We start from the raw sequence: 20,738 nt of genomic DNA, 5'->3' as shown, positions 1-20,738 counted from the left end.
AGAGCGCTAGCTTTGAGCTGAAGAGCTGAGGGACAGCGCCCAGGCCCAGAGTTCAGGCTCCACGACCGGACCCCCCCCCCCCAAAAAAAAAAGATATATGTATATATATATGTCAGTCGTGGGTCTTGAACTCTGGGCCTGGGCACTGTCCCTTGGCTCTTCAGCTCAAGGTGAGTGCTCTACTACTTGAGCCACAGTGCCACATATGGTTTTCTAGTGGTTTATTGGCTCAAGTGGTAAGAGTGCTAGCCTTGAGCAAAAGAAGTTCAGGGACAGCACCAGGCCCAGAGTTCAAGCCCCACAACTGACACACACACACAAAAGTCTCATGGACTTTTCCTGCCTGGGCTGGCTTTGAACCTTGATCCTCAGACCTCAGCCTCTTGAGTAGCTAGGATTACAGGTGTGAGCCATCAGTGCTCAGCTTTCTTAAGATATTTAAACAGATGAACTTTTAGGTGAAATACAAATGTGCCACAAACTTAAATGCCTCTAGAGATGAGTGGGGGGTATGAATGAAACTGTTTACTGCTTTATTTTCAATACTCAAAAGTCCTGTGTGCCAGGCACACACCGCTGTCCCATGCTGAGCTGTGCCCTCGGCTCAGCAGCCTGCTCTCCTCCTGCATCAGATCAGCCGCCTCCTGAAGCCGTGCGAGATCACGGTGCTCTGGTATTTGGAGAGCGGGGAATACATAGGCATGTCTGTGACCTTGATTTCTGAGGAGCCTTTCTTTAAGACGATGTTGCGGTTTTCCCCATGGCAGAGCCTTTCACTGCAGTTCAAAAACAGAGTGTCTTCTAATGAGCCGGTGTAAATCCCGTTTGCCTTGGCCTGCTGCAAGGGAAGCCCCAAACCTCCTGTTAATATCACACCAGATACACTTTCCTGTTAGATTAAGACGGGGAGGGGGTGCTGGTGGCTTACTCCTGTAATCAGGAGGTTGAGCTCTGAAGATCATGGTTCAAAGCCAGCCTGTGCAGAAAAGTCTGTAAAATTCTTACAATTAACCAACAGAAAAGCTAAACTGGAAGTATGGTTCAAGTGGTAGTAGAATACTAGCTTTGGGTAAAGAAAGCTAAGCAAGAGTTCAAGCCCTGGTACCAACACATACATACACACACACATACACACATACACACACACACACACACACATACGGGCATGCGCGCGCTCATACATGTATACCCAGATGGCAGTTAATTGGGAAGGGAAGGAGGAGTGGAGCCCATTTCAAAATAGAATAATTTTTTACAGTAAAAGATGAGAAATTTTGCTATTTGCTGATGGCTCATGCCTATATCCTACTCAGGAAACTGAGATCTAAGGATTGTGGTTTGAAGCCAGCTTGGGCAGGAAAGTCCATGAGACTCTTCTCTCCAATTAACCACCAAAAAGCTACAAGTAGAGTTGCGATTCAAGTGATAGAGTGCCAGCCCTGAGCAAAACAGCTAAGTGAGAATGAGAATGAGGATCCTAGCTACACAGGAGGCTGAGAGGAGGATCATGAGTTAAAGGCCCAGCCTGGATTATACAGCAAGATCTTGCCTCAAAAATAAAGCTCCAAACACCCAAAAGGTCCACATGTGAATTTAAAAGGTTTGCCAATGACTAGGTCTGCTAATTGGTAGCACATATGTTGCTGTTCTTAAAATAGTTGCTTATAGCCGAGGGGCTAGCGGCTCACACCTGTAATCCTAGCTACTCAGTGGAGATCTAGAGAATCATGGTTCAAAGCCAGCCTGGGCAGGAAAGTCTATGAGCTTCTTATCTCCAATTAACCACTTAAAAACTGGAAGTGGAGCTGGGTGCCAGTGGCTCACACTCATAATCCTAGCTACTTAGGAGGCTGAGATAATAGGAGCACAGTTCAAAGCCAGCCCAGGCAGGAAAGTCCATGAGACACATATCTCCAATTAACCACCAAAAACCAGAAGTGGCGCTGTGGCTCAAGTGGTAGAGCGCTCGCCTTGAGCTGAAGAGTGCAGGGACAGCGCCCAAGCCCAGAGTTCAAGCCCCACGACCACACCAACAACAACAACAAAAAACTGGAAGTGGAGCTGTGGCTCAAAGTGGTAGAGCGCTAGCCTGGAGCACAAAAGCTCAGGGACAGAGAGCCCAGGCCCTGAGTTCAAGCCCCATGACCACCACCACCAACAACGAAGTTGCTAAGTAACAGTTATTTGAGATTTCACTTCTGCTCATGACCTTGTAGGCCGGCTGGGGGCTCAGCCCCATATCTGCCATGCTGGATTGTCATTTTTATGTTATCTGGAGGTTTTCCTCCCCTGCCAAGGAAAAATGGTGATGTGAGGAGAAGAGAGCAACGAAGAGCGAGAATGCACTTGTGGAACCATGTTCACTTCATGGAATTTTCCACTTAAATGTCATGGAGATTCTAACATAGAATGCTTCTTACACCACTCATTCATATTATTTTAAATTGCTGGAGAAATGTAAGCTAAATTGTAAGCGAGGCACTAGGAGGCTGAGATCTGAGGATTGTGATTTGAAGCCAGCCTGACAGCAAAATCTGTGAGACCCTTATCTCAGCCACCAAAAAGCCAGAAGTGGAGCTGTGGTTTAAGTGGTAGAGCACCTTAAGTGAAAGAGCTTAGGAACAGCACCCAGGTCCCAAGTTCAAGCTGCAGCACCAGCACTGAAAATACAAAAACTAAATGACAAGAACAAAGAGAGCTGTGAACGACGACACTGCTTACAGCTCTAAAGAGTAAGATCAGTGCCTGGCTAGTTGGCTTGAGGGGTAGAGCACCTGTGTAACAGGCCCAAGGCCCTGAGTGTGAACCCAAGTATCACCAAGAAGGAGGAGGAGGAGGTGGGCTGGGAAGGTGGCTCAGTGGTAGAGCGCTCGCCTTGCATGCCTGAGGCCCTGGGTTCGATTCCTCAGCACCACATAAGCTAAAGGAAAAAAAAGTCGGAAGTGGCGCTGTGGCTCAAGTGGAGAGCTGAGGTACATCATCCACGCCCAGAGTTCAGGCCCCACGAACAGACCCAAAGGAGGAGGAGGAGGAGGGAAAAACAAGGATGTCATTACCAGACTTATGTACTGTGATTCCTCTGTACATCACCTTGATAATAACAACAACAACAAAAAACCATGAAAAAGAAAAAAAAATCAACTGAAATAGTTAAAACCAAAAAAGTGGAAGTGGAGGTGTGGCTCAAGTGGTAGAATGTCAGCTTTCAGTTGAAATGCCGAGTGAGAATGTGAGGCTCTGAGTTCAAGCCCTAGTACTGGCATTAAACAACAACAACTTGGTGTTTCACCTGTAAATGATCAATCTGAATTTGCAAAAGGTCTTACAAGTACTGGCTGATAAGTGGCTTGGAGCTGGAAACCTAGCTGCTCCTTGTGTGCCCTGGGTATTATCCGGGTACAGAACACAAACCAGAAACTATGTTATCTGAATTCCAGCTTTGACAGAAATGTACCTGCACCTGCTAAGCTTGTACACATGCGCCTGCCTGAATTGGAGCTTGAACTGAGGGCCTGGGCACTTGTCCATTTGTGTGTGTGTGTGTGTGTGTGTGTGTGTGTGTGTGTGTTCAAGGCTGGAACTCTAATACTGAGACACATTTTGCTTCCTTTTTTTTTTTTTTTTTAAGTGATGAATTGGAAATAAGAACCTTATTGAAGCTGGGCGCCCGTGGCTCAGGCCTATAATCCTAGCTACTCAAGAGGCTGAGATCTGAGGATCATGGTTCAAAGCCAGCCCGGGCAGGAAAGTCTGTGAGACTTTTACCTCCAATAAACCACTAGAAAACCGGAAGTGGTACTGTAGCTCAAGCAGTAGAGCGCTCGCCTTGAGCTGAAGAGCTGAGGGACAGCGTCCAGGCCCCACAACTGACAAAAAAATAATAAATAATAACCTTATTGATTTTCTTGCTCGTACTGACTTCAAATCTCAGTCTTCAGACTTCATCCTCCCTGAGGGGCTGGGATTATATGCGTAGGCCACTGGTGCAGGCTTCTGCTGAACATCCTTATATTACAAGCGAACAAACTGGCTGGCTTTGAAGTTACTTTGTGTACCTATTTTAGATTTTGGCTTTGGTTATTTGAATTCTCCTTTTTTTTTTTTTTTTTGGTCCGGTCGTGGGGCCTGAACTCTGGGCCTGGGCGCTGTCCCTCAGCTTTTCAGCTCAAGGCTAGCGCTCTACCACTTGAGCCACAGCACCACTTCTGGCTTTTTTCTTTTTGCTTATGTGGTACTGAGGAATCGAACCTAGGGCCTCAGGCATGCAAGGCAAGAGCTCTACCACTGAGCCACCTTCCCAGCCCCGAATTCTTCTGTTTTTAACCTGCAAAAAATAGGTGCTTTTTGTGGTACTGGATTTGAACTCAGAGCTTGGTGAAATAGTTTTGGTCTGCTTAAGTCTGTCTAACCAGAGGTTATATTCAATAGTATACGTTTTAAAACTATGTATGTTTATGAGGGAGTACCTTCACATTCACACGCCTGAATTTCATACATTCTTTCCAAGGCATAACGTAACGTGCTGGGATCATTCCTTGCTTCAGTGAAAACCGAGGCAAATGCATATCACCCAACCTGAAGATGGAAAGCAAGAAGAGAAGACTGCGGTTAACAGTTGTTTTATCTCTGGGCACTGGTGGCCTACGTCTGCATATCACCCAACCTGAAGATGGAAAGCAAGAAGAGAAGACTGCGGTTAACAGTTGTTTTATCTCTGGGCACTGGTGGCCTACGTCTGTCATCCTAGCTATTCAGGAGGCTGAGATCTGAGGATCAAGGTTCAAAGCTAGCCTGGGCAGTAAAGTCTATGAGACTCTTATTTCTAATTAACCATCAGAAAATCAGAAGTGGAGCTGTGGCTCAACGTGGTAAAGCATTAGCCTTGAGTAAAAAAGGTCAGGGACAGTGCCCAGGTCCTGAGTTCAAGTCCACAGCTACCACCAACAAAATGAGTTGTTTTATTATCATTTTCTCCCCCTCTCCCTTCCCCATCAGTAGTGGGGCTTGAACTTAGAGCCTAGGCACTTTTCTTTAGCTTTTTTCTTTTTTGCTCAAAACTGGACTCTACCACTTGAGCCATACCTCCTAGTGTTCTAGTGTCTTGGTTTATTGGAGAGGAGGGTCTTCAGAACTTTCCTGCCCTGGCTGGCTTCAAATCACAATCCTCAGTTCTCAGCCTCCTGAGTCAGGGACACAATGCAAGCAATCGACCCTTTCAGCCCACCCTCACCACCAACCACCAAGATCCCGTCCAGCAGTGTCCATACGCCAAATACCCACAATTCCCCATAACCTGGCTTTAAGGGGAAATACTTAAGGAAATACTTGGCTAGTTACAGAAAAAGGATAGGGTAGAGAAAGGTAGGAGAAAGGAAGGTAGGGGTGGGAGGTAAGAGGAGGGGAGGAGAGGGAAGGGAAGGGGGGGTCAGATGCCTATCATCTCAGCTCTGGGGAAGGTGAAAATCAGGAGGATCTGGGTTAAAGGCTAGTAGGGGAAACTGTTAGCCCCCAAGCTGAGCGTGGTGAAATTTGTCTGTCACCCTGGATACTAGGGAGGACAGCTGTGCCCTGAGGCTAGCCATGGGCAAAAAAGCATGAGAAAAATAAAATTTGAAAACTCAAGTAAAACAAGCACAAGCATGGCATGTGGCCCGTAAACATGAAACCTTGGGCTCCACCCCCATCACTGAAAACCAAAGACCCAGAACACTTCAGTTCTCACTTATGAGGGGGTTTAGATGAGCTCTCCTCTGGGTAATCATTGGCTAGTTTGGGTAAGGTAGGACTGGTGTCTCTTCCCAAATCCATTTCTCTTCCCGAATCCATTTCTCTTCCAGAATCTCCCGAGACTCTGGTTGTGATGAGCTGCTGCCGCTGATGTAATAATAATGCGTGTGACTTCATAACAGCCCTTAGCTACCTTAGAGGCTGAGGGTTGGCACACAGTTTCAGTTTGGTGGCATCTTAAAAATCTGCTTGGAGCTTGGTGACAGTGGGCTCATGCCTGTAATCCTAGATACTCAGGAGGTTGAGATCTGAGGATCATGGTTTGAAGTCAGCCCAGGCAGGAAAGTCTGTGAGACTCTTATCTCCAACTAACCATTCAAAAGCCAGAAATGGTGCTGTGGCTCAAAGTGGTAAAATGCTATCCTTGAGCAAAAAGAGCTCAGGGACAGCACCCAGGCCCTGAGTTCAAGCCCCATGACAGACCCCTCTCTCACCAAAAAAAAAAAAAAAAAAAAATCTGCCTGATGACTCACACCTGTAATCCTACATACCCAGGAGGTTGAGATTTGAGGACTGTGGTTCAAAGCAGTAAGATCTGTGAGACTCAAATCCACTTGACAGCAAAAAGCCAGAAGTAGAGCTGTGGCATCCAGGCCCTGAGTTCAAGTTCCGGTACCAGTACTAACAAAAGTATTCCTCTTCTTTTTTTTTTTTTTTTTGTTGGTCATGGGGCTTGAACTCCGGGCCTGGGCGCTGTCCCTCAGCTCTTCAGCTCAAGGTGAGTGCTCTACCATTTGAGCTACAGCGCCACTTCCTGGTTTCTGGTGGTTTATTGGAGATAGGAGTCTCACGGTCTTTCCTGCCCGGGCTGGCTTTGAACCGCAATCCTCAGATCTCAGCCTCCTGAGTAGCTAGGATTACAGGCGTGAGCCACCAGCGCCCGGCAGTATTCCTCTTCTTGAAAAACAAAATATAATGAACAATCTAAAAGTGGGAACACTTGCAGACATATTGCAAATGACATCCAGGCAAAAATAAGGGACTAAATATTCACAAGTATTCTTTTTTTTGTCGGTCATGGGGCTTGAACTCTGGCTTGGGCGCTGTCCCTGCACTCTTCAGCTCACGGCGAGCGCTCTACTGCTTGAGCCACAGCACCACTTCCGGTTTTTGAGTGGTTTATTGGAGATAAGAGTCTCACGGACTTTCCTGCCTTGGCTGGCTTTGAACCGCAATCCTCAGATCTCAGCCTCCAGAGTAGCTAGGATTACAGGCGTGAGCCTCTGGCACCCAGCTCTTTATATTCTTTTTATGCACTTGATATTCTCTTTATATATGCCTTCTATTGTTTGCTGGTCTGATTTTCCTCTGCAGACTCTGCACACAATGCTTGATAAACCATTTGTGCTCTCACTTCTATATACTTGTTGTCTAAGCCAGAACCCAGTGAGGACTGAACTCACTGACTCTGCTTGCGAGGCAGGCATTCTACCATTTGAGCCTCACTCCTAGCTCCCTTTTTGCCTCGATTATTTTCAAGCTAGGCTCTCCTTTATGCCCTGACAAGCCTGGGTTGGGATCCTCCTATTCTTGTTCCCCGTGTTGCTGGGGATGCCGGACAGGCATCCAGCCATGGCGCTTCTCCTATGTCAAGCTACAGGTTTGTACCACCACCAGTAATTGAATGAGATGGAGTCTCTTTGAAGTTTTAGTTAGCCTGGCCTCAAACTAAGATCCCCTAATCTCTGCCTCTCAAGGAGCTAAGATCACAGGTATGAGCCAGCCAGTGCAACCCGAACTCATTTTAACAAAGTATGGAGCAATACTCCTATTACTATGAAAGGTGGATGTCAGTATAAAAGCAACTAGCCATCAAGTAGGAAAAATGTTAGGATGAGCAGGAAGAACTACTCCAAGACATGGTGGTTTGTAGTTGTACTAAATACAGATCTGGGAACAATGCAGAAACTGTCTTGATTTGGGTAGCCAAAGAGGTTTGAAGAGGAAGGTTTGAATTTTTAATTTTTTTAAACTTGAACTCAGAGCCTCGCACTCTTGCTTGACTTTCTTTCACAGCTAGCACTATACCTGAGCTATGTATCCAGTTAGGAACTTTGCTGGTGAATTGGTAATGGTATTGGGGGCATCTTTGCCCAGTCAGGTTTCAACTCATAATCCTCCAGGTTTTAGCCTCCAGAGAGATTAGGATTACTGAGCCACCAGCACATGGCTTGAGGAGGAATCTTTTTTGAAGAATCAATAGAGGAAGAACAATAGAGAAAAGTCTAATGAGTATTGGCTTTTGTGAGAGTAGCAGGAACCAAACTAAAACTCTCTAGTTCCAAATGCAAAGAACTGGGTTGAGGCTCAGTGCAGCCAATTATCCCCAGTGCTAATGTCTTTAAACAATTTTCAATAGAAAAGGCATTTGCACTAGTATATGGCTTTAAATGTGCTGCATGTCTGTTCTCTTGGTTAAAGTTGTATTGTGCATCTTTAAAATCACCTCACAGGGCTGCCGCACTACCTCAGGGTCAATATTCAGTGATTTACTTGAAATATTTTTCTTCTTCTAATCCTATCAATTTTATGAAAAATGAAATTATGAAATAAAATGAGCTGAGCGCTGACAAGTTTATGCCTAAAACTGCAGCTACTTGGGGTGCAGAGTACGAGGCTCGCAGTTGGAGGCCAGCTCAAGCAAGGAGTCTGAAGCCTCACTCCATCTCACCCAGGAGCTGGGTGCAGCAGCAGCACACTCGCCTTCCCCACTTCATGCAAACTGTGAACAGGAGGATCTCACTGCCAGCTGGCTGGGGCAAAATGAAAGCAAGGAAAGCTGGGGGTGTGGCTCACGAGATAAAGCGTAGGCCTAGCAAGTGCAAGGCCCTGGGTTGAAACCTTGGTATACACACAAAAAAGTTGGTGCGTGGAAAGCTCAGTGGTAAAAGCACACACTTAACACGCATGAAGCCTTGCTCGGTCACCAGCACCCATGAGACGCATAAAGCTCATGTGACCTTGCTCGGTCACCAGCACCCATGAGAGACGCATAAAGCTCATTAAGGACTGCCAAAAACAAAATTTATTTTTGCGTAATTTATAAATAAAAAGCAACTAATAACCACTTCCTTCTGAGATCCAAGTTCCAATAACACACTTTTAGGAACTACTAAAAGACTTCAAATACATTGTAAAGACCATTTTATAAGTGATGAATCATATTTTTTAATATACAAATTTTTGTTTCATGAGTACATTTCTGTTGATTTACTCTGTAAACTAGTTAACCCTAGAAACATATTTACTGGTTTTTTTCTTTAATAAAAATGAGCAATTTGAAACTTCATGCAGATGTGACATAAATACCTAGCTTCCTTAACATAAGGTAAAACAAATCTTAGGCAGGCATCACTGGGAATTTGAAATGTCCATGATAACACAGATGTGGGTCACAGAGTTTTAAGTACAATTCAAAAAGAACCCATATTTCTTTTGAAAGCTTCTGACATTTGTTTCTCCACAAACAAACAAATGGAAAGAACAGACAACAGAAGCTTGTTCTAAGTCCTGGTCCTTAGAATTGCCTAAAACTATCTGGGGGTGGGTGGAGTGGGGTGTGGTCTCCACCTATAATCCCAACACCCAGGAGGCTGAGGATTCAGTGTGAGGCCAGCCTGAAATATACAGTGAGATCCTATGTCTAAACAAACAAACAAACCAAACTCCAAAGGACCAAGTTCTTAGTAACAGAGAAGATAGTAACACGAATATGTTAGTTACAGTATTTGTAACAATTCAGTGTTCCCTCAGGCTCTAATGGAATGTTCTGAAACCACAGCATAATTCAGCACAAAGACAAATCAGAAACAGAACCTAATAGAAGTTTGGAATAGCATGTTATCATGACCAGGTCAAAACAAAGTATCAGCTGGTAATAGTCATAATTCACATCAGCACATGCAGCCGACTGAGAGGTTAAATACTGTGCTGCACACTTTCCGGTGCTGTGTCAGACACAAGCATCTCCAATGCTTCACTTTGTCACACTCCTTTGCCCACTTGATATTAACACTCACTAACAGCAAGAAACAGCTCTCTCCTCCAGATTCTCATGTCTGTCAGTACAAAGTAAATCAGACAGCAGAAACATTGACTACACTGTGTAGAAAATGTCCACGATGCACTTAAAATATGTCCAGGTCGTGAGAGTGGTCCACCTCGAAGGCCTCGTCTGCGCCCAGCCTGGCGTCCCCGCGGCCTTCCTGCGGCTCGCCCAGCGAAGCCAGCGCCTCGTTGGTGTCGCTGGCAAAGGTTTCACGTGACGTGTCGTCCTCCTCTTGAAAATTCAGACTTTTGATTGCCTGTTTCATTTTCTTCCCCAATAGTTGTGTTCTCCTCTTCCTAGCAGCTTTTTTATTTTCATATTCCTTTTGATTTTCAATGTAGAAAATGTCCTGTGATAAAAGCAGCTTTAGTTAAAACCAAAAAAGAAACAAAAGAAGCTACCGTTTATGGAAAGTTCATTATGGGAAGGCCCTTCTCTGTTGTTTCCATTTCTCATAATAATAATGATGATGATAATAATAATAATAATAATGAGTATTAGCAGGTGCATCATTCCACACAGGCCAAGCTGATAATAAAGTAGGAGTAGCTGCTGTAAGCCAGGGCTCAAGTTCACTTGCATTCTACATAACACAGCATCTCTTCGGTTTAAAACTGCCCGAATACAAAGGCACAGCAGGAAAATCAGGTTGTGCAGGGTTGAAATCTACTGTCCATGCTGGGAAACTAAGCCATGCTTGAAGTGTGTGAATAACAAAAGCCATGTGACAAGCATAATGTAAAAACACTTCCTTCTTAAAAAAAAAAAAAATGAAAGCGGGGTATGGCGGTATGGCCTGTAATCCCAGCATGGGACAGTGAGCTTGAGGCCAGCCTGGACTAACAGACGGTCTCAAAAGAACAAAAAAATGACATCAGATAAGGTGAGAATTGTGTGTGGGAAGACCTGTCTTCATGGCATAGAATAATCAGCTTGGGACACACAAGATGGGAAATGTGCATGGTAAAACCTTTCATCCTGACATAGAATTGAACCTAGAACATATTAGGGTGCTAGAGAGAAATGGCAGCATGCCACTGAGCTTCTAGCTCCAGCCTCCCCGAGTGATGCTGCAGGCTGTGGGGGGAGGGGAGGGCTGCAGGAGAGGTAGGAGGATGTGTACTGTGTACTGCTAGACTTTTAGCAGCAACCTGATTTGTATTTCTACCTACCACAGCCTCAGCTGTGACAACCTAAGCCATCTTCAGTTGCTACCCATGTCCTGAGGAGCATAACCACCAGAGGGTGAGACTTATTCTAGCAGCACTATATATTTAGTTCCCACTAAATATATAAACAAGGAAAACTAGAAAGCAGCGATGTGGGAGCCTTGCTAAGTGGAGTCACCGACGGTGCAAATAAGGAAAAGCAGGTCTGGGATCTAAAGAGAAATCCAAACAGAATAACAAAGAAAACATTCAGTTTCATAGGTGAAAAAATTGTAGTTGAGTAAAACTGATTTGCTCATGGTCAAATAAAGATTAAAACTCAGATCTTAACAATTGCAAAGCAAATTTTAGAGAATTCATTTTTTATCATATCATACTAACAATGCATGTATGTTTCTGCAAGAGGCACCTGGATATCAAATAAAACCCCAAGAAGAATGTCTCTTCCAACTACACACTTCTCCAAGCATTACACTGGAGGAAGGAAATGAACATGGAAGTCATCTCTCTGTCTACTACCCAACATGTGTCTTTATGGGAACATACACTGCTATAAATCATGTTATCAAAGTAATTATTCCTATGAGGAGAGCAAACAATTACTAAGTAAAATTTTAGATGTATCATTTAAGTCACATTTCTGCAGGAATTTCAATTATAGATTAAAAAAAAAAGAGAGGCCACAAAAATGAACATTCAGATTTTAGGGAAAAGCCATTCCCAAGGACACTTAGGTACTCACATGAAGCACCAGTTCAAGGTCAATGGCTTTAAGCTGTCACCCAGCATTAGAGCCAGTGACTGTAACGCATTCCTGTGAGTGTTTAGTGTGCTGACATCACGAGAAGAGTGTGCAGTCACCCTGGTAGAGCAGCTGTGTTCAGGGCACTGCATCTTTCCTGTCAAACAGGCCTGATTCCAAACCTGTCAAAAGTTTTAGATCAAAGTCTCTTCCCTGATGAACAGATTAAACAGCTGGGCATGGTGGTCCGTGCATAGAACCCCAGTACTGGCAGGCTATGGCAGAAGGAGAATACACTTGATGCCAGCCTGGCTACTTAGCTTAAAAAAAAAAAAAAAAAAAAAAAGCAAAGGAAAAAGCAAAAAACATTAAGTTTAGATTTGTAAATACATTCCCTTTATCCCAGAATGATTTGAAGACTATCTTGCAGTTTATAAAAAATATGGAAGATGGGGCTGGGCAGGTGGCTCAGTGGTAGAGCGCTTGCCTTGCATGCATGAGGCCCTGGGTTCGATTCCTCAGCACCACATAAGCAAAAAGAAAAAAAGCCGGAAGTAGCGCTGTGGCTCATGTGGTAGAGCGCTAGCCTTGAGCTGGAGAGCTGAGGGACAGCGCCCAGGCCCAGAGTTCAGGCTCCACGACTGGACCCAAAAAAAAAAAAGTAATGGGAGCCAGGCACTGGTGGCTCACGCCTGTAATCCTAGCTACTCAGGAGCCTGAGAGCTGAGGATCATGGTTCAAAGCCAGCCCAGGCAGGAAAGTCCGTGAGATTCTTATCGCCAATTAACCACCAGAAAACCAGAAGTGGAGTTGAGGCTCAAGTGGTAGAGCACTAGTCTTGAGCTGAAGGCCTGAGGGACAGCGTCAAGGCTGAGTTCAAGCCCCATGACTGACCCAAGGGAGCCAACTAATGAATGGATTCTGGTTGGAGTGGAAGGGTAGAATGCCAAAATAGTAACCATTGATAAGCATCTAGGTATGTGGTCATCTTATTCTTCTGTTTTGTTGTTTAGAAATGTTCATTAACAAAAAAAAATTTAGGATAGAAAAAATAATTAGATGCCAACAGACCAAGATGTAGTCATGACATTAGATCTGAAAGGGAAGAAAATGATGGTTACTTGAACTGACACAATGACAGGACAGGTCCATGCAAGGCAGCAGAGCATGACCTACAGGCTGAGTGGAAGTCAGATTGCCATGCATCTTAAAGGCCAAGAACATCAGCATTACCTTAATTTGTTCTTCACTGATACTAGGAGTGTTTTTCAGGAGATTTAGAAAAACTCCGCCCGGTGTTCTTCTTCTACTACCATTCTACAAAAGAAACAGAAATATCAAACTATACACTCCTTTTATTTTTTGCTGTGCTGGGAATTGAACCCAGGGCCTTGGCACACTGGGTGTAGTAGCTCTAGTACTGAGCTACATACCTCCAGCCCTCCAACTCCATAGAATCCTCCTACAAACAGCCAAAGCATCTTCTGGCAGACACAACTAAGGAAACAGGAAAAAAATGACAGACCTGCAGCCCAGTCCTGATTCTGACTCTTAAATCACACCAGAGAATTTAGGCTACAAAATAGTAGTAACTCAAATAGCATTTTCTCAAAACTCAAATAACATATGCTAATCATCCTTTCCTGTATTGAGAAACACTAGTTAGCACTTCAGTACTATCAATAGGGGCCAATTTAAGCATTAAATTACCAGAAAAATAAAGCATGAAAATATGAAAAGTTGCTAGGCACCAGTGGCTCACCCCTGTAATTCTAGCTACTCAGGAGGCTGAGATCTGAGGATAGAGGTTGAAAGCCAGCCCTTCAAGAACATCTGTTTAACATCCAATTAACCTCCAGAATATCGTAAATGGTGCTATGGCTCAAGTGGTAGAGTGCTTGCCTTCAACTGAAATGCTGAGGGACAGTGCCCAGGCCCAGAGTTCAAGCCCCATGTCAGAAAAAAAAAATCATGGGGCTGGGAAGGTGGCTCAGTGGTAGAGCGCTTGCCTTGCATGCATGAGGCCCTGGGTTCAATTCCTCAGCACCACATAAGCGGAAAAAAAAGCCGGAAGTGGCACTGTGGCTCAAGTGGTAGAGCGCTAGCCTTGAGCTGAAGAGCTGAGGGACAGCGCCCAGGCCCAGAGTTCAGGCCCCACGACTGGACCCCCCCCAAAAAAAAAAATCATGGCACTAAAGAAATTGCCTTGAGGATTCTTCTTTGGGGCCCTCTCCAGATGGAGAAGTTTACTACTTTCTTTGGGGCCCTCTCCAGATGGAGGAGCTTACTACTTTCTTTCACGATTTCCCTTTCACTTTCAAATAAACTTATTCTGTTTACCAAAAAAACAAAAAACAAAAAAACCAACACACACACACACATAAAGCCTGCTTGAAAAGACACTTGTCTACAAAAGGCAATGCTGTTTTGTTCACCTGTAGTTGAAATTTGTATACTAAATGACTGACTCTAGTCTGCATGTCTGGGAATGACTGAAAACACAACTAATACTGACTTGACATTATAAGTCTTACCAAACTTTCAAATATAGTCAAGAAGCAATTAAGACCAACTGTGCGTGCATGTGTGCGCATGTTAATAAATCTCTTTCTCCAGCTCCCTACAGTCCCTGGTACTCTGCTCTCAACTACGTCAATATTCAAACAACTGAATTTTTTAAAAATCAGAAAGTTCAAAGCCAGCCTAGCAGGAAAGTTTGTGAGACTCATCTCCAACTAATTACCTAAACACTGGAAGTGGAACTGTGGCTCAAAGTAGTAGAGCGCTAACCTTGAGCAAAAAAAGCTCAAGGACAGCGCTTAGGCCCTGAATTCAAGCCCCACAGACTGAACAAAAACAAAATCAACCAAACAAACAAACAAAAAGCAGCTATATAATGAAGAACAGAAACTGTGAAAAGCCTTACCATTATGAAAAGACCCCCATTCTGTTCCACTTCAGCAGTTTCCATCAGAAGCTCAATTGCCTTTTTGTTCCCAATTATCCTCACTACTCGGGCTATCAGATCCTTCTTTGGTTCCTGTAACCTGATTAAAAAAACAAATAAAAAATTATTTCTTATAGTTGATGAAATCTACCTTCTTCTGCAGTATACTTCTCAACTAGAATCAAGATTGTATTGTGATTAACATCTGCTTCCACAATGAACGGACTTACTGACCAGCAGGAGACTGTGACCCCAAGGGTTCCCCTCAAGTCTCACACTTGAACTCTCACTGGCCTTGCTCATTGTGGCAGATTTCAAAGGAAAGACACACCTCACCACGTGGTGAAGAAAAGCCTAAATGCAAATGATAAAAGAGAATTGACTCCCTGCCAAGACAAGTAATAAACATACCCTGTGCTTCTAATCACCCTCCTAATTCCAGATGTCTGGATAGATCTTCTCTTCAAAGGAAAGATTTTGTTCCAAACAAAAAATTGAAATGTCAATTATTTACAGATTATGGCAATTATTTACTATTATAATTACAATAAGCACGATCCTAAGAACTTATGCATTATGTCAGTTTTTTCAACATCATGAATCAGACATTTCTTTCCATTTTCCCATTGAGATTAAAAATACAGGTAGCTCTTCTAATCATAAGTAACTCTTCTAAGGAACTGTGGCCACACTCCAATCAGATCGGTTACCCTTTGTTTACTGCAGGGGAGGCAGTGAGTGAGCTGCTGTGGAAACACCAGGAACAAACTAGAGCTTGCAGTTAGCTTTAGGCCAGACACCGGAGGCTCACACCTATAATCCTACTTAGGAGACTGAGATCTGAGGATCACAGTTCAAAGCCAGCTCAGGCAGAAAATACAAGATTCTTATCTCCAATTAATTACTAGAAAAAAGACAGAAGTGGCTGAAGTGGTGGAGCGCTAGCCTCCAGCACAAACAGCATAGGGATAGGGCTGGGTTGTGGCTCAGTGGTAGAGTGCTTGCCTAGCATTCATGAAGCCCTGGGTTCCACTCCTCAGTATCACATAAACAGAAAAAGCTGGCAGTGGCACTGTGGCTCAAGTACTGGAGTGCTAGGCTTGAGCAAAAGAAGCTCAGGGACAATGCCCAGGCCCTGATCTCAAGCCCCAGTACTGGCCAAAAAAAAAAAAAAAAGAAGAAAAAAGAAAAGCCCAGGGACAGCACCCAGGCTCAGAGTGCAAGCCCCAGGACTAGCACAAATGAACAAAAGAGATTTAGCTTTAGCTCTGACTTTTTGCCGGTCCTAGGGCCTGAACTCTGGGCCTGGGCTCTGTCTCTCATCTCTTCAGCTCAAGGCTAGTGCTCTACCACTTGAGCCACAGCGCCACTTCCAGCTTTTTTCTGCTTATGTGGTGCTGAGGAATCGAACCCAGGGCCTCAGGCATGCAAGGCAAGCACTCTACCAATGAGCCACCTTCCCAACCCCAATGCTTTGGTTTCTAAACTCCAACTTCCTTTTCAGAATTCAGATTCCACACTTTGTATTTTTAAAAAATCCAGTACTAATGTGGGGATACGCTTGAAGGAAAAATACTTGATTTCCTCTAATCATATTACTCTTACCTGTATTTGTTTTCAATAACAATAAAAATCTGAACTTATGACACACACACAAATTAGTCACCCATCAAGCAATTTGGTTCCTTATTTACCCCAAAGGAATGAAAATACATGTTCAAAGATCTGCAAGCATAGCCACATACACAATATGGAGTAGTTACTGCTTCCGGCTACAACATGAGCCACTTTCAAAATCTTTAATAAATGAGAAAGCTAGGCGCAAAAGCACCATACATATGATTCTATTTGTCCAAAAAAGGCAACTCACACAGAAAGCAGAAAATCTGTCCAGGAATCAGAACACAGATTAACTGAAGATGGGCCTGTGGATGGGAGGGATCTATGATGGTAGTGGTACACCCAGGTAAACCCAGTGCAAAAGAATCCACACTCACACTGGCAGCTTGGCTGTGGGTGGGGTGGAGGTGGAATGCTATTGTTCAGTAAGTGAATCACTGAGTTCAAACCCTAGTACCTCCAAAAAATAAACCTACTAAAAATGAGATAATATCCAATGTAAAATATACCCCAATGAAGATTAATTAGTGTCTTTGCCTGTTTTGGAGCTTGAATTCAGGGCCTGGGTGCTCTCCCTGAGCTCTTGTGCTAAAGGCTAGCACTCTACCACTTTGAGCCACAGCTCCATTTCCTGCTATTTTGCAGTTAACTCGAGATAGGAGGTTCAAAGACTTTCCTGCCTGAGCTGGCTTTGAACTGTGATCCTCAGCTCTCAGGCTCCTGAGTAGCTAGGATTACAGGTCTTAATTTACTAGCACCCTGCATACAAAATCTAATTTAATCTACTTTTTTTTCCCCTATAAGAGGACTTTTTGTCCCAGTTTACAAATGAGAAAACTGAGATGCATAGTATTAATTTTCCCAGGTAACAGCAACTTCTTATTAGTTAGGATCACAGTCATGAGCCAGTAGTGCCTGGCTCTCAATAAGACTCTTTAAAAGTCACAAATCCTAAAATACTACCAAAAACCCAAGTTTAAAATGTATGTTTTACCTTCAAAGCAGAATGACACTAAATACAGAGAAAATTGTTTGAAAGTTAAAAAACCATTATTTTGTCAGATCAGGACTGTCCAAATTCAAGAAAACTCAAATGCATTCACACCATCAAACAAACCCAAAGTAAAAAAACAAAACAAAACAGAAAAGGGCTGGAGGTGTGGCTCAAAAGGTAAATTTGCTTTAGCAGGCTTGAAGTACTGTGTTTAAATCCAAGGGGGAAAAAAACAAAAACAACCCAAAACCCTCAAAAAGAGTCATATATATTTAGTACTTATTTTTTTCCTGTAACTAGAGGGTATTTGGCCAAGTCCTCATTTGTAAATTTTTTTTTTTGTCAGTTGTGGGGCCTGAACTCTAGGCCTGGGTGCTGTCCCTGAACAATTCAGCTCAAGGCTAGCATTCTACCACTTAAGCCACCGCGCCACTTCCAGCTTTTTCTGCTTACGTGGTGCTGAGGAATCAAACCCAGGACCTCAAGGCAAGCACTCTACCACTGAGCCACCTTCCCAGCCCCTGTAAGGTAAATTTAAATGTTCACCTGAAGGCAATTTCATCAGCCACTTTCTCCTGAGTATCGTCTTCTGAGATCTCATATCGGCCTTTGTAGTCCATTTCCAGTCTGGAGCCCAGTCTGTCTCTGGCAGGTCGCTTCCGTTTGAGATGACTCTGCCCATTTTCTTCTTCCCTCAACTCGGGTTTTTTGCCACTGTGCATATACTCATCTAGCTCTTTGTCTAAATCTTTTGTACACTCCTGAGATTCTCTCCTAAGTTTCTTAGCAAGCAAATAATTGTAGGTCTCCGATTGCCTGCTCTTGTCAATACTGCCTTCCATCCCCAAGATACCAAGTTCACAGGCCACTGCATCTTGACTCTGTTCCTGAAGCACAGCTCCCCATATGTTGTTTATCTTCTTTCCACCAGCAACAGCTGGCTTCTGACTGCTCTGGTCAAACTGAAAAGGCTCTGGTTTTGGTGGCAGGTTCAGACATTTCTGTCGCTTGCGTTTCCAAAGAGAGCTATCTTCATCGGAATCAGAAAAACTCTCTTCACTTGAATCCACACTTTTAACAGTCCGATAATGTGAGATAGGCATACATGCTGTAGCAGTGCTCTGGAAGGTCCTTACAATGTTGTCTCCCACGAGTGTTTTCTGCAAGTAAAAGAAAACAGTCAACTCCACAGAACACATTAATTCCACCTACTAAAAAAAAAAAAAATGTTGCCAGATATAGTGGTGCATGCCTGTAATCCCAGCATGCTGGAGGCCAAAGCAGGAAGATGAGAAGTGTAGAGCAACCCCAGGCTTCATAACCAGACCCTGTCTCAAAAACAAAACTATAATAAGGTTGAAATTTCACAGCATTAATTTAGGCCAAGTCAACTGATTTAAAAAAAAAAAAAAAGCTGCAAAGTGACCGAAAAATAAAATTCCAGCAGTAATTTCCTAGGAATTTATATGGACAAGTATTGTTTGTTTTTTGGTGGTACTGGGGATTGAACTCATGGCCATGTGTTTACTAGGCTGGTGCTCTAACTACTTGAGCCACATCTCTTTTGCTTTAGCTACTTTTCAAATAGGGTCCCTACTTTTCCCAGGGCTAGCTTCACACCTTGATTCTCCAATCTCTGCCTCCTAAGTAGCTAGGATTACAGACACAAGCAACAGTGTCTGGTCTCACTTTTTCCTTTTTTTTTTTTTTCCACTCCCCCCCTCTTTTTTTTTTTTGTTCAGTCATGGGGCTTGAACTCTAGTCTCCTGAGTAGCTAGGATTACAGGCGTGAGCCACCCGGGCCAAGCTACTTTTTCCTTTTTGATTGACGTAAGTAACCTCAAATTTATGGGGCCCAATGTGACATTTTGATCCATGTAAATGTATAATTTGCATAAATGTAATTTGCATATCAATCACCTCTAACAGTCAAAATACTCTTTTCTCCTTATAGGCCCACAACTACTGAGAATTGTACCCATGCTAAGAAGGCACTCTACCGCTGATTCCCTCGCACCTTTATTTTTTGCTACTTTTGTGTGTGTGTGGGGGGGGGGGAGCGGCTCTGTCTTTGCCATCCTTTTGCCTCTGCTCCCTGAGCAGTTGCTCTATTAGCTGTTTTGAAATATATATTACTAGAGTCACTATATATTAGTAGAGTCGCCCTACTGTGCAACAGAACTCCTGAACTTACTTCTGCTTGTAACTTTGTCCCGAACACTAAAGTATATCTTTTTTTTTTTTTTTTTTTTTTGTCGGTTGTGGGGCTTGAACTCTGGGCCTGGGCGCTGTCCCTCAGCTCTTCAGCTCAAGGCTAGCGCTCTACCACTTGAGCCACAGCGCCACTTCCGGCTTTTTTCTTATGTGGTGCTGAGGAATCGAACCCAGGGCCTCAGGCATGCTCAAGGCAAGCGCTCTACCACTGAGTCACCTTCCCAGCCCCCAAAGCATGTATTTCTTGAGTTCCTATTACAAACTGAAAAGGGGGAGGGGTGCGTTGTCAGTAAAAGGGTAGGACTTCCAACAGTACTAAGTGCGCAGTTACTGTGTGCAGCACTTCGCATGTAGCATCATGCCAGTTACACTTACAGGGGCTACCAAAGCAGGGGGACCTGGAGAGTACCAGAATCTGAACGCAGGCAGCCAGGCGCCCAAACCCTCTCCAAGGAGGAGGAGTGCCCTGACAGATTCCCACTTAGGAAACGGGAAAAGATGCCGGGCCTGGCAGTACCCTCCCGCCATCCCAGCCCTGCTTGGATGGGGTGTGGGGGGGGGGGGGAGGAAGGCCAGACCGTCACGAGTTCCAGGGTGGCCAGAGCCACCCCATCCCACAGGGAATGATTAGGGAGCGATCCTTGGGCCTGTGGCTCCTCAGGAGGCAGAGGTCTCAGGACGGCGGTTGGAGGCCAGGAAAGGCCGCGAGGCTCTCAGCTCCAACGGATCGCTAAAAAGCGACGAGTGGAGGCGTGGCTCGAGTGGAAGAGCACCAGCCTCGAGGCGGCGCCCGGGCCCGCGGTCCAGCTCAGCACCGGCACGCACGCACACCGCGGCCCGGCCCGGCCCGGCGACCCCGGCGCGCTGGGCCCAGGCGCCCAGGCCCGGAGCCTCGAGCCCCCGCCTCGGCCTCACGCCCCCCCCCCCCGCGGCCGCGGCCGCTCCCTCCCGCACCTGCAGCGGCCGGTCGGCGGGCTCCACCGTCATGTCAGAGCTCGAGTCGGAAAGCTGCCCGTCCTCCATGTCGCCGGCCTCCAGCGCCATCTTTCCGAGGCGCCGCGCGGGGCGTTTTCCGGGAGCACTTCCGGCGGGAGGGCGGGACGGTGGGGGCACTTCCGGCGGGACGGCGCCGCCGCCGCCGCCGAGCGCCCCCGCGCGGCTGGGTCTGCGCCATCGGCGCGCGCCGGGCCCGGCCACGCGTGGCCGCCTGCGCAGCC

At 45.0% G+C, this 20,738-nt stretch overlaps 2 protein-coding genes across 2 annotated transcripts; both read right to left on the bottom strand.

Annotated features, from left to right (window-relative positions):
- Window positions 1–505: 505 nt before the first annotated feature.
- On the bottom strand, window positions 506–5,859 carry LOC138818176 (sperm-associated microtubule inner protein 10-like). Its single transcript, XM_070009121.1, has 3 exons — window positions 5,723–5,859; window positions 4,467–4,575; window positions 506–838 (listed from the first exon to the last, which is right to left on the bottom strand). Exons 1-3 carry the CDS (start codon window positions 5,824–5,826, stop codon window positions 629–631), a joined length of 423 nt encoding a protein of 140 aa, XP_069865222.1. The 5' UTR covers window positions 5,827–5,859; the 3' UTR covers window positions 506–628.
- A 3,371-nt stretch (window positions 5,860–9,230) lies between these two features.
- On the bottom strand, window positions 9,231–20,588 carry LOC138818158 (phosphorylated adapter RNA export protein-like). The gene is made up of 5 exons (XM_070009086.1): window positions 20,476–20,588; window positions 17,854–18,467; window positions 14,673–14,793; window positions 12,980–13,063; window positions 9,231–10,184 (listed from the first exon to the last, which is right to left on the bottom strand). The coding sequence occupies exons 1-5, from the start codon at window positions 20,563–20,565 to the stop codon at window positions 9,915–9,917; spliced, it is 1,179 nt and encodes a 392-aa protein (XP_069865187.1). The 5' UTR covers window positions 20,566–20,588; the 3' UTR covers window positions 9,231–9,914.
- Between the last annotated feature and the right edge of the window lie 150 nt (window positions 20,589–20,738).

Source organism: Dipodomys merriami, unplaced genomic scaffold (assembly GCF_024711535.1).
Source record: "Dipodomys merriami isolate MVZ:Mamm:240054 unplaced genomic scaffold, mDipMer1.0.p SCAF_72, whole genome shotgun sequence".
Taxonomy (NCBI): domain Eukaryota; kingdom Metazoa; phylum Chordata; class Mammalia; order Rodentia; family Heteromyidae; genus Dipodomys; species Dipodomys merriami.
The sequence above is the reverse complement of the archived record's forward strand: the minus strand, read 5'-3'. Positions and strand labels throughout refer to the sequence as shown.

What these genes read in the sequence shown, in the direction of transcription:
- LOC138818176 (XM_070009121.1), bottom strand. Translation starts at nt 5,826, where the DNA reads ATGGATTCGGGAAGAGAAATGGATTTGGGAAGAGACACCAGTCCTACC. An exon ending in TCATCTAAACCCCCTCATAA is followed by an intron (nt 4,576 to 5,722) that starts GTGAGAACTGAA and finishes TTCCATCTTCAG; the next exon opens with GTTGGGTGATATGCATTTGC. An exon ending in TCAGGCGTGTGAATGTGAAG is followed by an intron (nt 839 to 4,466) that starts GTACTCCCTCAT and finishes CTTCCCTTGCAG; the next exon opens with CAGGCCAAGGCAAACGGGAT.
- LOC138818158 (XM_070009086.1), bottom strand. Translation starts at nt 20,565, where the DNA reads ATGGCGCTGGAGGCCGGCGACATGGAGGACGGGCAGCTTTCCGACTCG. An exon ending in GCTGATGAAATTGCCTTCAG is followed by an intron (nt 14,794 to 17,853) that starts GTGAACATTTAA and finishes TTTTTTAATCAG; the next exon opens with GTTACAGGAACCAAAGAAGG. An exon ending in ATGGGGGTCTTTTCATAATG is followed by an intron (nt 13,064 to 14,672) that starts GTAAGGCTTTTC and finishes TTTCTTTTGTAG; the next exon opens with AATGGTAGTAGAAGAAGAAC.